General features: G+C 34.9%; 2 protein-coding genes across 3 annotated transcripts; both read right to left on the bottom strand.

Moving 5' to 3' along the window:
* Positions 1-3,269: 3,269 nt before the first annotated feature.
* On the bottom strand, positions 3,270-5,994 carry LOC102630868 (cytoplasmic 60S subunit biogenesis factor REI1 homolog 1). The gene is made up of 5 exons (XM_006483511.4): positions 5,751-5,994; positions 4,507-5,088; positions 4,047-4,216; positions 3,733-3,948; positions 3,270-3,641 (listed from the first exon to the last, which is right to left on the bottom strand). Exons 1-5 carry the CDS (start codon positions 5,853-5,855, stop codon positions 3,482-3,484), a joined length of 1,233 nt encoding a protein of 410 aa, XP_006483574.1. The 5' UTR covers positions 5,856-5,994; the 3' UTR covers positions 3,270-3,481.
* A 1,162-nt stretch (positions 5,995-7,156) lies between these two features.
* Positions 7,157-10,254, bottom strand: LOC102609024 (hypothetical protein). Of its 2 annotated transcripts, none has more exons than XM_006483524.4 (4): positions 10,089-10,254; positions 8,089-9,157; positions 7,690-7,726; positions 7,157-7,450 (listed from the first exon to the last, which is right to left on the bottom strand). In XM_006483524.4, exons 2-3 carry the CDS (start codon positions 8,985-8,987, stop codon positions 7,690-7,692), a joined length of 936 nt encoding a protein of 311 aa, XP_006483587.1. In that variant the 5' UTR covers positions 8,988-9,157; positions 10,089-10,254; the 3' UTR covers positions 7,157-7,450. The 2 variants fall into 2 exon arrangements, with proteins under 2 accessions (XP_006483587.1, XP_006483586.1); XM_006483523.4 differs by lacking the exon at positions 10,089-10,254 and adding an exon at positions 9,857-10,073.
* Positions 10,255-10,651: the final 397 nt, after the last annotated feature.

Raw genomic sequence — 10,651 nt, 5'->3', positions numbered from 1 at the left:
GCTGCATTCTTAAGTCTCGAACCAAAAATCATGCCAGTTGATCTACGCGCTTGTTGGTATCAAGTCATCTTCATTAATTTTACCAGAGTCAACATGCATAATTAAGACTTGGCCATGTGATTGAAGTTATCTTAAATCGAGTTTACTGTGAAATCTATTATGATACACAAATAGAGTTTAAATTTATATAATTGTGGTATATGTGTTTAGTTAAATAATTTTTCTTAGTTAGTCACTAATAGAGAAACAAAATTACATAATTTTGTTCTTTTTTAAAAAATATATATAATAGAGAGATAGTTTAAATAATTAATCAATTAAGTTATTCTTTTATTAGGTTTGTTGATCATCTTTGATCGTTGAGGTTGATTTAACATAATTTAATTTAACTATTTTATCTTTATAATACAAATTGCCAAATTGTCAAAAGAAATGTGCATATATTATACTAGAATAATTAGGCATTTAGTTTTTATATCTTATATAATCTAACATTCGAAATTTAAGACAATAAATTTTCAGTCCCCTATTTGTAGATGGTATACAATTAACAACCAATTAATTTGATGAGATATACATCACATTGACATTTTATTACTTGAACTTTGATTGCGTTTTTGCTTCTACCCAAAGACTTGTTCTTGGGTTCTTCACAACTTGATGATCAGTATGTCCCGCTAAAGTTGTATGAAATAATGCACATGAAGTTTCAGCGAAGGCGCAGAGGAAATGAATAACCAATAAGCTTCATCGAGAATGACATATGGTGGAAAATTAATGACATTCGAAAAATTATTAATAATAATAGGCGTCTTGATCATCTTTTGTTATGAATCATTCAAAGTCAGCACGCATAAGTAGGGATGGCAATGGGGAGGGGAGGGGAGGGGACCGATCTCCCCGTACCCATCCCCGATATTTTGCGTATGTCCCCGTCCCCTCCCCGTCCCCGTCAGAATTACTTGAGAGAATCCCCATCCCCTCCCCGAATAATAACAGGGGATCCCCGAGGGTCCCCGATCCCCGAATAACTAATACATTTTTTTTTTCAATTTTGAGTTAATCATATTAAAATAAAAAATTCAAATAAAAGTAAAGTTCAAAATATATCTTACATTAATATATATTACAAAAGTCACATACATTAAATTAGTAAGTAACGCAACATGCAAGGAATACAAAATTCTTTTACAAACTATCATAAACAAATTAATAGTTTAATACAGAATTGTTACAAATAAAATCGAATTTAGATTCAAAATTAACTTTTTCAATGGTGGCGTGGGCACTTTATAAATGTGGATTATTCCTTTTACAACACAATAGTTAAATCGGAGCAAATCACAAGCAAATATTAGATTAGATTAGATTAGATTAGATATTAAAATTGTGATTCGCTGTGGGCAATTATAACATCTAAAAATAAATAAAAAATAGATTTAAGTTTAAAATATTTAAAGAATATTAAAATTAAAAAAAATGTTTGGCTAATAGAATCTACTCGATCTTTTTAATGTCCTAAATAAAAATTTAGGACTTTAATTAGTTAATTAGGCCTAAAAGTTTAATAGTATAAATATTTCGATATTTTTTATTTTTACCAATATTTATAATTTTATTATTTATTTACTAGTAATTTTAAAAAATTAAAATAAAATTAAAAATTAAAATGGGGAAATGGGTAGGGGATGGGGATTCCACCTCATCCCCGTCCCCTCCCCGAATAAGAAATTGGGTAAAAAAATTTCCCCGCCCCCTCCCCGAATAAGAAATTGGGTATGAAATTATCCCCATACCCTCCCCGAATGGGGAAAATCCCCGAGGGTACCCGTCCCCGTGGGGATTTTTGCCATCCCTACGCATAAGATGTATGTATCCCAATTTATTTTGTTTTTGTGGTTGCAAAACAAATTAAAATATGAAGTGCCAAAGAAGAAAGGGAAATAAGCAATTAATAATTTTCTGAGTGATGAGATGCGTGACAACATGAGAGAGTCAACATACAGAACTTTCTATTAAAATAGTTAGTTTGATCATGTTCTGAGTTTCAGGTTATTTCTTACCATTCTCTCTTTATGTTATCGTGACATAAGAAAAGATTGTACAAGAATGTGACAAAAGATGACTCTTTCTTCAACCAGGTTTATTTTCTATCAACCACAGGCTACGAACACTGGAGGCCGCCTACTACTACTGACTGATGCAGGATTTTAGGCAGGGGTGGAACTATGTTCACGCCTAGGGTTGCCAAGGCAACCACCAAGCTTTTAAAAATTTTTAAGAAATAAGATTAAGAAGTTTTTAAACTGTCCCTTAAATTATTTTTCAAGACAACCCCCAATCTTCTTTAAATACGAACTTGCAATATATTTTGATAATCCCCAAATTAAAATCCTTACTTCGCCACTGAATTTGGGTTTCAAATTTGTGAAACTTAAACCTCCTGACTATTTTATCATTCAACAATGGGATATTCTTTGTTGAATTTGGATTCTATGCTGAATTGAGCTATATTTTAACTTTTAAGAATCTTTTTGATGATGATGAAAATGATGACATTCTGTAAGATACAAGAACTAGCAAGGATTTATGGCAGCTCTAGTGGTTTATGTACTGTTGCATGACACTCACTACACTAAAAACATATAAAAACAAACAAAATTCCAATTTGGGTAAACTTCAATTCAATCCATAAATATAATGACAATCTTAAGTTTATCATCTATTTTATTCAGAACATAGCAAATAAGGGCAAGTTGAATTATTTTTTCATCTTCTAAACAGTAAATGAAGGTAAATTTATATTTTTGTACTTTTGAGAGAAAAATTAAAAATTGTGATTCTACATAGAATATGGGATAAATTAAAAGTTACCCTTTCAAATTTACAGTGTCCACAGCAAAAATATAATAGCAGAGGAAGAGATGGTCGGAGTCTCAGAGATGAGAAGAAAGAATGAGAAAAGATGAAGCTTCTGTGAAGACTAAGTGAACACTTGCGTAACCAAGAAGATTCGTGGACAATGACAGGGAGCGGTAAATGTCATTTCAAAATGGGCAAAGCATAGGTATAATGTAATGTAAATATCCAACAATGCCTGACCGGCTTCCAAGAAATAGAAACGGAGCTCCAGTGTACGTGCAACATCAACCGTGGTAAACCAAGCTAAAGGAAAATTTAGCATAGCCATTCTCAAGACAATGGAGGTCTACAAAGTCTCGATCGTAATGAATCATTCTAACAAGTAAAGAGAAAGGACCAATGGAGGCTGGCCAGAAGAAACAAACTGAAAATTCTTTCATGAAACAACTGGAGCATGTCAATGTTTTACTAACAAATCTGTAGACCAGACAGTCATAATAAAATTAATAACAAGCGCTTACACTGAAAACCATACTATATCTGAGATTTTTTTTTCTTTTTTGTTTAAATTTAAAAGTTTACTTAAACTGCTGATTCAACAAGAAATTAAAGTCTAGGACTAATATGGGACATTCTTGGGGAGGTTTCGGATGATATTATTCTTCATGCCGACCCTTGTGCGCATTGCCTCCACTCCCGTTCTATTCATCTCCTTGATTACCTTCATCCTCACCATGTGCTCTCTTGTTTGCACGGTTGCTAATCCCATGCTCTTGTACCTGAAAAATACAGGATGCCATGTTAAGGAGATGGGATTCCCAGGTTGCCCTTCTTAATAGAAGGGCAAGTTGAGAAAGATTAAAAACACACCTTGAGGCCAGCGCAGCTGTAATGGCCACATTATTTGCCGGTGACGGGCGGGGTTTCTGGCGATAATACCGCAGATATTCACGGGAGCCGAACGTTTTAGTCGATGTTCCTTTATCTGTTCTCTTTGTTATGATAAGCTCAGACCCACCACCAAGCTCTACAGTGTTGGCCATGTCACTGGATGAGATCAGCTGTTTCCCATCCTCATCCATGTAACTGTCAGAACAAAGAATTTTATTATTTTGTTGAAAAGTAAATAAATCAAATTAGGAAATAAGAAACAAAAAAGAAAGATGAACTTTGAAGACAATGACCTGCTGCTATAGTCATAGAACTCTTCTAACTCGGCCTCCTCCTCGTCATCACCATCGCCGAAATGTATTTTGCAATGACGTTTTGCTTCCATATGCTTCCTAACTGCTTCCAAGCTGTTAAAAGGATGGCACCTATCATTGCAGTATAAACACATGAAATCCCTCTTAACCTGAAAAAATTTGAAAAGACAGAGCATGTAAGTGAAAGCAACAGCTGCTTATGGTAAATTGATTAACTGAGCTAATAAAATCAAGCAAAAACATAGAATACAAGTTGGGAGTAATTTTATAATAAGGGAATCCATTACTTTAATAAAGTAAGGGACAAGCTAAAAGGGGGGCAAAAAAAAAAAAACATTCGTTGTATTTTATCGCGTAATGTATTCAAAATCTGTGTTTTCTTATCTTTTAGCTTGTCTCTTATTAAGGTAAGGGATTCCCTTATTTTATGTAAAATCACCTTAAGACCAAGATAAGTAAGCAGGCCTTTTGGATCCTTCAAATACTCAACATCAGGAATAAAGAACCCATGACACTTGTGCATGTGAACCATGCAGTTCTCAATTGCATCGTGCGGAAGATCACACATGAAGCAACATGCTGGATCGAACTCCTCAAAGGCACCATCATCGTCATCCTCCTCCAAGTCATCATCAGCGGGAGACCCAACATTCAAATTGGTCAGAGAATTTGTGGCCTCACTAACCAATACTTCATCTGGACCAACCTCTTCCCACTCATCATCACTATCTTCACTTTCTTCATTGTTTGCTTCTCTTTTCCGAGGAGGCTTATTTACATCACGAAGCGGAATTGGCTTAATTATTACCTTCTCCTTCTCTTCATTACTCGTTCCTTGAGAAGCCCGCATAATGTGGCTTCGTGAGTTGAGATGCTGAGCAAGAGCCTTAGAGCTTCTGTACCCTTTTCCACAAAGACCACAACTGTAGGTCATTGGGGTCGCATTCTTATTTTTCTCTTGAGCAAGTGCCGCTTGTCTAGCCAGAAATAGAGCTTCTGTCACTCCTGGAACCCCGGCCACCTGTTTTATAGGGAGGAGCAGAAAAAGGAAAATTTTCCACATTAATCAAGCCCCCCAACTAAAAATTCATTTTCTTGAAGATCTCAAAACCATCATAAAAATTAAAACAGATTTAATGTGGGGTACTTAATGTAGTGATTAAACAATAATGACCAAAATTTGATATCGTCCTAGTAAAGGGAAAATATGTTTCTTAATCCCCAAAAGCCTCTACTCCAATTACAAGCAAACCACACAAGAACTTGGAGAGAGCCTTTGGCATTGAAAAAAGAGATTTTTTTTGGGGGCAATTTCTAAGCTAGAGTAGCTCAAACATCATAACTTCTAAAAACGGAGCGGCATTAAAATAGAAATAAAAATAAAAAAGTTCTAGCTTTAGCATATTGCTAATGTAGTTGCCTTTCATATATTTTGTTTTCTTCTATACCAATCTATGTATGCAATTATGTGCCTAATGCTCTACCAGATGACCGAACACAAATTTTTATTTGCCTAATTTGGCTACGAAACATTCAATTTACAGAAGCACTTTTTGGATAAGCAATTCTTGTAAGATACATACTTCTTCGACAAAGTACCGCCGCCACGCAGAAGCGCTTAATCTCATAAAATTTTAAAGAGAAGGAAACTGAAAATTAAAAGTTAAAGAGAGAGAGAGAGACCTTGCGTTTGAGATTGTAGCGGTGCCAATCGGACTTGTAGTGAAGCTTCTGCTCGGCGTCGTCATTGAATTCTCTGTTACATGAATTGCAGGTCAGCCCCGGCATGTTGTGTTCTTTCCTCTCCTTGGCGATTCGATTTTACGACGCACAACGTTTGTTGTTATAAATAAAACACACGACGGCTCGCTAGTGAAATGAGTTTCCAATTTCCATCCGTCGGTTAGGCTTACGCAAGCCCCGACGCGATATTTCTTTCTTTTTGTACATTCACGACCGCCTGACCTGACCTGACCTGACCCGTTTTGTATTTGGGCTTAGATTTTGTGATTATTGGGCTTCTGATGTATGAAGCCCGGCCCATGTATCGAATAAGCCTAGACCGTTCGATCACAAAATGGAGGAGACAACCGAGACAGATCTTGGATTGAGTATGGAGAAGGTAAATTCTTCTCTTCACTCTCGAGAAATTTGATTTTAATATGAACTTTTTGGGATAACAACAGACCAAAAAGGGTGAAAGAACGAGCGATATGTGTTAGCATCAAATGATCAGAAATTAATAAGATTTTCATGGTTTCTTATCAAATATACAGTTTAAAGATATTTTAGTCTATTTTTAAACGATGGGTTCTTTTGAGATCAAACTAACTGAGATCTTATGGGAATAGACTGCACAAATCATTCAACATATACGCGGTGAATTGATTACTTATATTTTTATATCCTAGATGAGTTTTTTTTTTTTTCCCCCATTTTTCTAAATAATAATAATAATAATTACGAGATAGAAAACAAAAGAATTGTGTGTAGTCCTCTTGCCATATACACTTTTCAGGAAAGCAAATAGGGATCTAAATGCAACAGAATATGCAGAGTGGAATCTCTTGTCCAAGACCTAAGAGAAAAATATTAAGCTGTTGCACAAAATTACCTATTAATACTGCTTTTGTCAAAGCAAGATGCCAAGATTTTCTAGGGTGCGATTTTGGACCGTACCGTCTCTGCAGCCAATCTTTGGTTTTATTTTTGGGGAATTTTGGTTTGAAAAAACAACCCAACTTCCAAGGCTACTCTTCAGTCTTAAGGGCTCTTTTGTTTTTCTAATTTAATAAATTAATTAACTTAATTTCAATCAATTAAATTATTAAATCCTTTTTTAATTTAATAAAAATTTTCAATTTTATATATATTAATTCATAATACTTTAAAACCATGCAACTTTAAAATTTTTCAAACTTTCCCACACTTTGAAAAATAAATATATAAACAAATCATTCATATTCAAATATTTAAATTTAACTATATTTAGACAGACATGTAGTTATCCCATATACTGAATCATTCTCACTCGAACTACGAAATTAGATGGAGCCTTTTAGGTCAAATTTGCCTGCGGTAATAAGCAGTATCCAAGTCAATAGTTAAATAAATTGCCAAAAACATGCATATGTAGTTATCAGCTAAAAAATCTGCTGCTTCATAAACATAAGTAGTGGTCGGCGCATATTACCACTTGGGATTCTACAGTTTGAAACTTATGTATAACCAGCACAAAATATGTAACAGAATTATAACACACATGTAGCTTTTACATGTTTGAATGCTAATGACCTCGCAACCCCAGTGATTTGACTGCTTTCCACTTCCCATCTATCACCATCATCTCTAACCCAGTTCTTTCGATCATTTGCTTCCACTTTCTATTCAACCACAGCCAGCAGAATTAACTAGGACCATTGATTACATAACATAATAAAACGAAGCAAAAAAAATGTCTAGAAGAAAAATATAGTTGAAAACGTAAGCTACATAAATAAACCAATGAAAGGGTACTTCAAATGTAACAATTCATTAAGACTCTTGATAAGCTTATTTAACATGAGTTCTTTTACAAACAACAAAACTCTACACAAATGCAGGGAAGTAGTGCATGTCTTACCTAATTATCATAGAAGCGGGAACGGCGTCTCCGGGAACTGTGAAATACAGGAAGACCATGCATCAAATTATACAGATCATGAGTCAATGGAACTAATAAGCTGAAAATAATATTTTGGGGAATCTAGAAACATCAATCAAAAGAAACTAGCTTCGTATAAATCCTTAGTTTGATACACATTGAACTCTGAGAAAATCGCCTAGGCCATGGAAACTAATCCAATCAGAAGTTGATTCAAAGATTGTAGAAGGCAAGTTAAAATGTATAAACCTATGAAAGTTAGATTCCCCTTTCAGTGGATCACTATATAATTAGAAAAACGAATTTCCAACTAATAGTTCTAATAAGTTATCATTCAACAGAACTGACGTAAATTACATGGAAATAAACACTACTAACCTGCGATGACTGGAGCTACCTCTAGAGGGGCCACTTGTACTCACAAACTCATCGTCGGTCTCATCTATTCTGTACTCTGCAAAATCCACAGATGTCACTGAACCCTCATCAGAATTAGAGGTATCGTAACTCGAGCGGCGGCTTCCTCTTCTAGTATCACTGACTCTTGATCTTCTTCTGTTTCTAGCATTCCTTAAGTTATCAAATACCTGATACAAGATGCAGGAGGTCCACCAGTTACCTTCGTCTCCAGGAAAGTCCTCAAACTCATCTCCAGTTTCATCATCCCCATATTCAATCACATAGTCCCCCAAAACCACGCCCCTCGGAACTTCTGAATGGATAGTGCTCAAAACATCTATGATCTCAGAGGACTGCTGAAAATTTTCCCAATCAAGTTGCCGAGCAGGATCAATTTTTGAAGGGCGAGAATGAGGATGCTCAAGCTGAGCATGTTTTCGGAGTTCCAAGTACGTTCCTGCGAATGTACATTGATCCTCCTCACAACAACGTTTCTTCTCGTTTAAATAATCACGGACCTTATCAGCAACCACCCAGCCAGTAACTTCCCCTCTACACAAAGGGCAAGCCGGTCTGCAACTGTCTTCTGAAACCATTGGTTGGGTGTTTGCTGCAGAATTGACTTCAGAAGTTGAAGGAGGTGACACACCATAAGCATTTTTGAAACGGTCCAAACAGTTAGAGTGCAAATGGTCTGTGTCACATACAAAAGGTCGGCATCCTTTCTCATAAGATGAGCATAGGAGGAGCACACCATTGTGAGGGAAATCCAAGCATATTGGACAAGTCACATCATCCCAATTCGTATTCAACTGAACATCCTCCATGTCACAAGCAATCAGTCGGTGCCCTCTCCCATGAAAGGTTCCAAAGGCCATAAGACACTACTTACAAAGAAATCTACAAGCACAAGGAAAACATATTCCTCCTCCCAGATCAGATATGTAAATTACACCAATGAGAATTCCAAGCAATAAACTACCCAAGCTCCTACGTCAGAGCCAAATAGAATAAACCATTGATCTAGTAAAGCATGCTCGAAAGATGACTGCACATGGTAGAAGATAACAGTGATCATGAGTTAAGCCTGAAGAAAACAATAATAATGTGCTTGGGAAAAAAGCAAAAGATTAAAACTATTCATTTCCACATCAACGCTTCCACGAAGAAACATTCAAATACTCAAGAAACTTCCAATGAGTTCAATATATACTTGGGTGCAGTGTAGCATGCTAATCCATTTAGTTGCCCAGTAAATTGGAAGAACACTTGGTAGTTTGTAAAAACAAATTAAAATTTGGAACCTTTAATTAATTTCCAAAGCCCAAATCAAAGAAATAAAAGTTTGCCAATATAACCCTGGTAAAAATGCATGGACTGACTAAGAAGGGCTTCATTTTCAGGAAAACCAAACAACATTTAACAAAAAGCTGAGAAACTTCTCTCTCTCTCTCTCTCTCTTTTTTTTTTTTTTACCCCAAAAAAAAGTACTGCAAATTAATTAAAAAAAAAGCAACTTAAGCCCATATTAATCTAACGATTTTAGATTTGAAATTCAACAGCTATCATCATAAAAAATAAAAGTCTAAGCTTGAGATAACATCTACCACGTATAAACACAAGCAATAAATTCCACAGTGACCAAGAAATTAATTAATCAATCAATCAATCAAATATCACTAATATTTTAAAAAATAAATAAACATTTTAAATCGATATTGAGTATGACGATAACAAAATTACTAACCATAGATATTGACCAAAAGCATAATCAACAAAATTGAGCAACCCCAAATTATCCGAGTTCACAAGCTAAGCACACACAAATTAAAAATTGAACATATGATTCTCAAATCAGCAATCGTGATTCGTGGGCATCAACTGAAAATGAAGAATAACCCCAAAAGGAAGGATTTCTTGGAGTCTTTTGGGATAAAATGAAAAAAAAGAAGAGAAGCACGTAATCGAAATTGACTTACTGTACAGAAGAAAAATCGGAGTGACTCAGGAAACCCAGAAGGATTAAAATTAAAAGCGGAGACTTTGCTTTTGCTCTGTGATTAGGTCAGTTTCGTTTCGTGGTAGGTGCGTTCTCTTTTATATTTAGTATTCGTTTTTCTTGTTTCATTTCCACTTTGAGGATAAAAATGGTAAAGTACATTTTATAATCTAATTTACGTAATTGCCCTTCTTTTCTTCGACCCTATTGTATTTTGTGATTTGTGACTCGTGAGCAGCAGTGGCCTGTGACCTGTAAGCAGCTTAATAACTTTATAGTATGATTAATAACATTGTTTAGTAATTTACTGCTGCAATACTATTTATATTTGTTTAATGTAGATATATGGTCGTCGTTTTTTTTTTTGGGTTATATTTAATGTACAGTACGTAGGTTTAAAAATATGGTTGTGCCTATGGTATTTTATAGTTTAAGTTGGTCATATTACATTGATTTCTTTTGCTATATAACAGTGCGCAATTGCGTATCACATCTTAAAAATATAATAAAACATTTTGACATGTAACAAAAATTTTCAAAATA

The sequence above is a fragment of the Citrus sinensis genome, chromosome 1, assembly GCF_022201045.2.
Source record: "Citrus sinensis cultivar Valencia sweet orange chromosome 1, DVS_A1.0, whole genome shotgun sequence".
NCBI lineage: Eukaryota > Viridiplantae > Streptophyta > Magnoliopsida > Sapindales > Rutaceae > Citrus > Citrus sinensis.
Note: the sequence above shows the minus strand (reverse complement) of the source record. Positions and strands in the feature narration are given on the sequence as shown.

Coding starts and splice junctions, on each gene's coding strand:
- LOC102630868 (XM_006483511.4), bottom strand. CDS start 5,855: ATGCCGGGGCTGACCTGCAATTCATGTAACAGAGAATTCAATGACGAC. Junction 5,089..5,750: donor GCTACAATCTCAAACGCAAG/GTCTCTCTCTCT, acceptor CCTATAAAACAG/GTGGCCGGGGTTCCAGGAGT. Junction 3,642..3,732: donor ACAGCTGCGCTGGCCTCAAG/GTGTGTTTTTAA, acceptor TGTATTTTTCAG/GTACAAGAGCATGGGATTAG.
- LOC102609024 (XM_006483524.4), bottom strand. CDS start 8,987: ATGGCCTTTGGAACCTTTCATGGGAGAGGGCACCGACTGATTGCTTGT. Junction 7,727..8,088: donor GGTAGCTCCAGTCATCGCAG/GTTAGTAGTGTT, acceptor TGTATTTCACAG/TTCCCGGAGACGCCGTTCCC.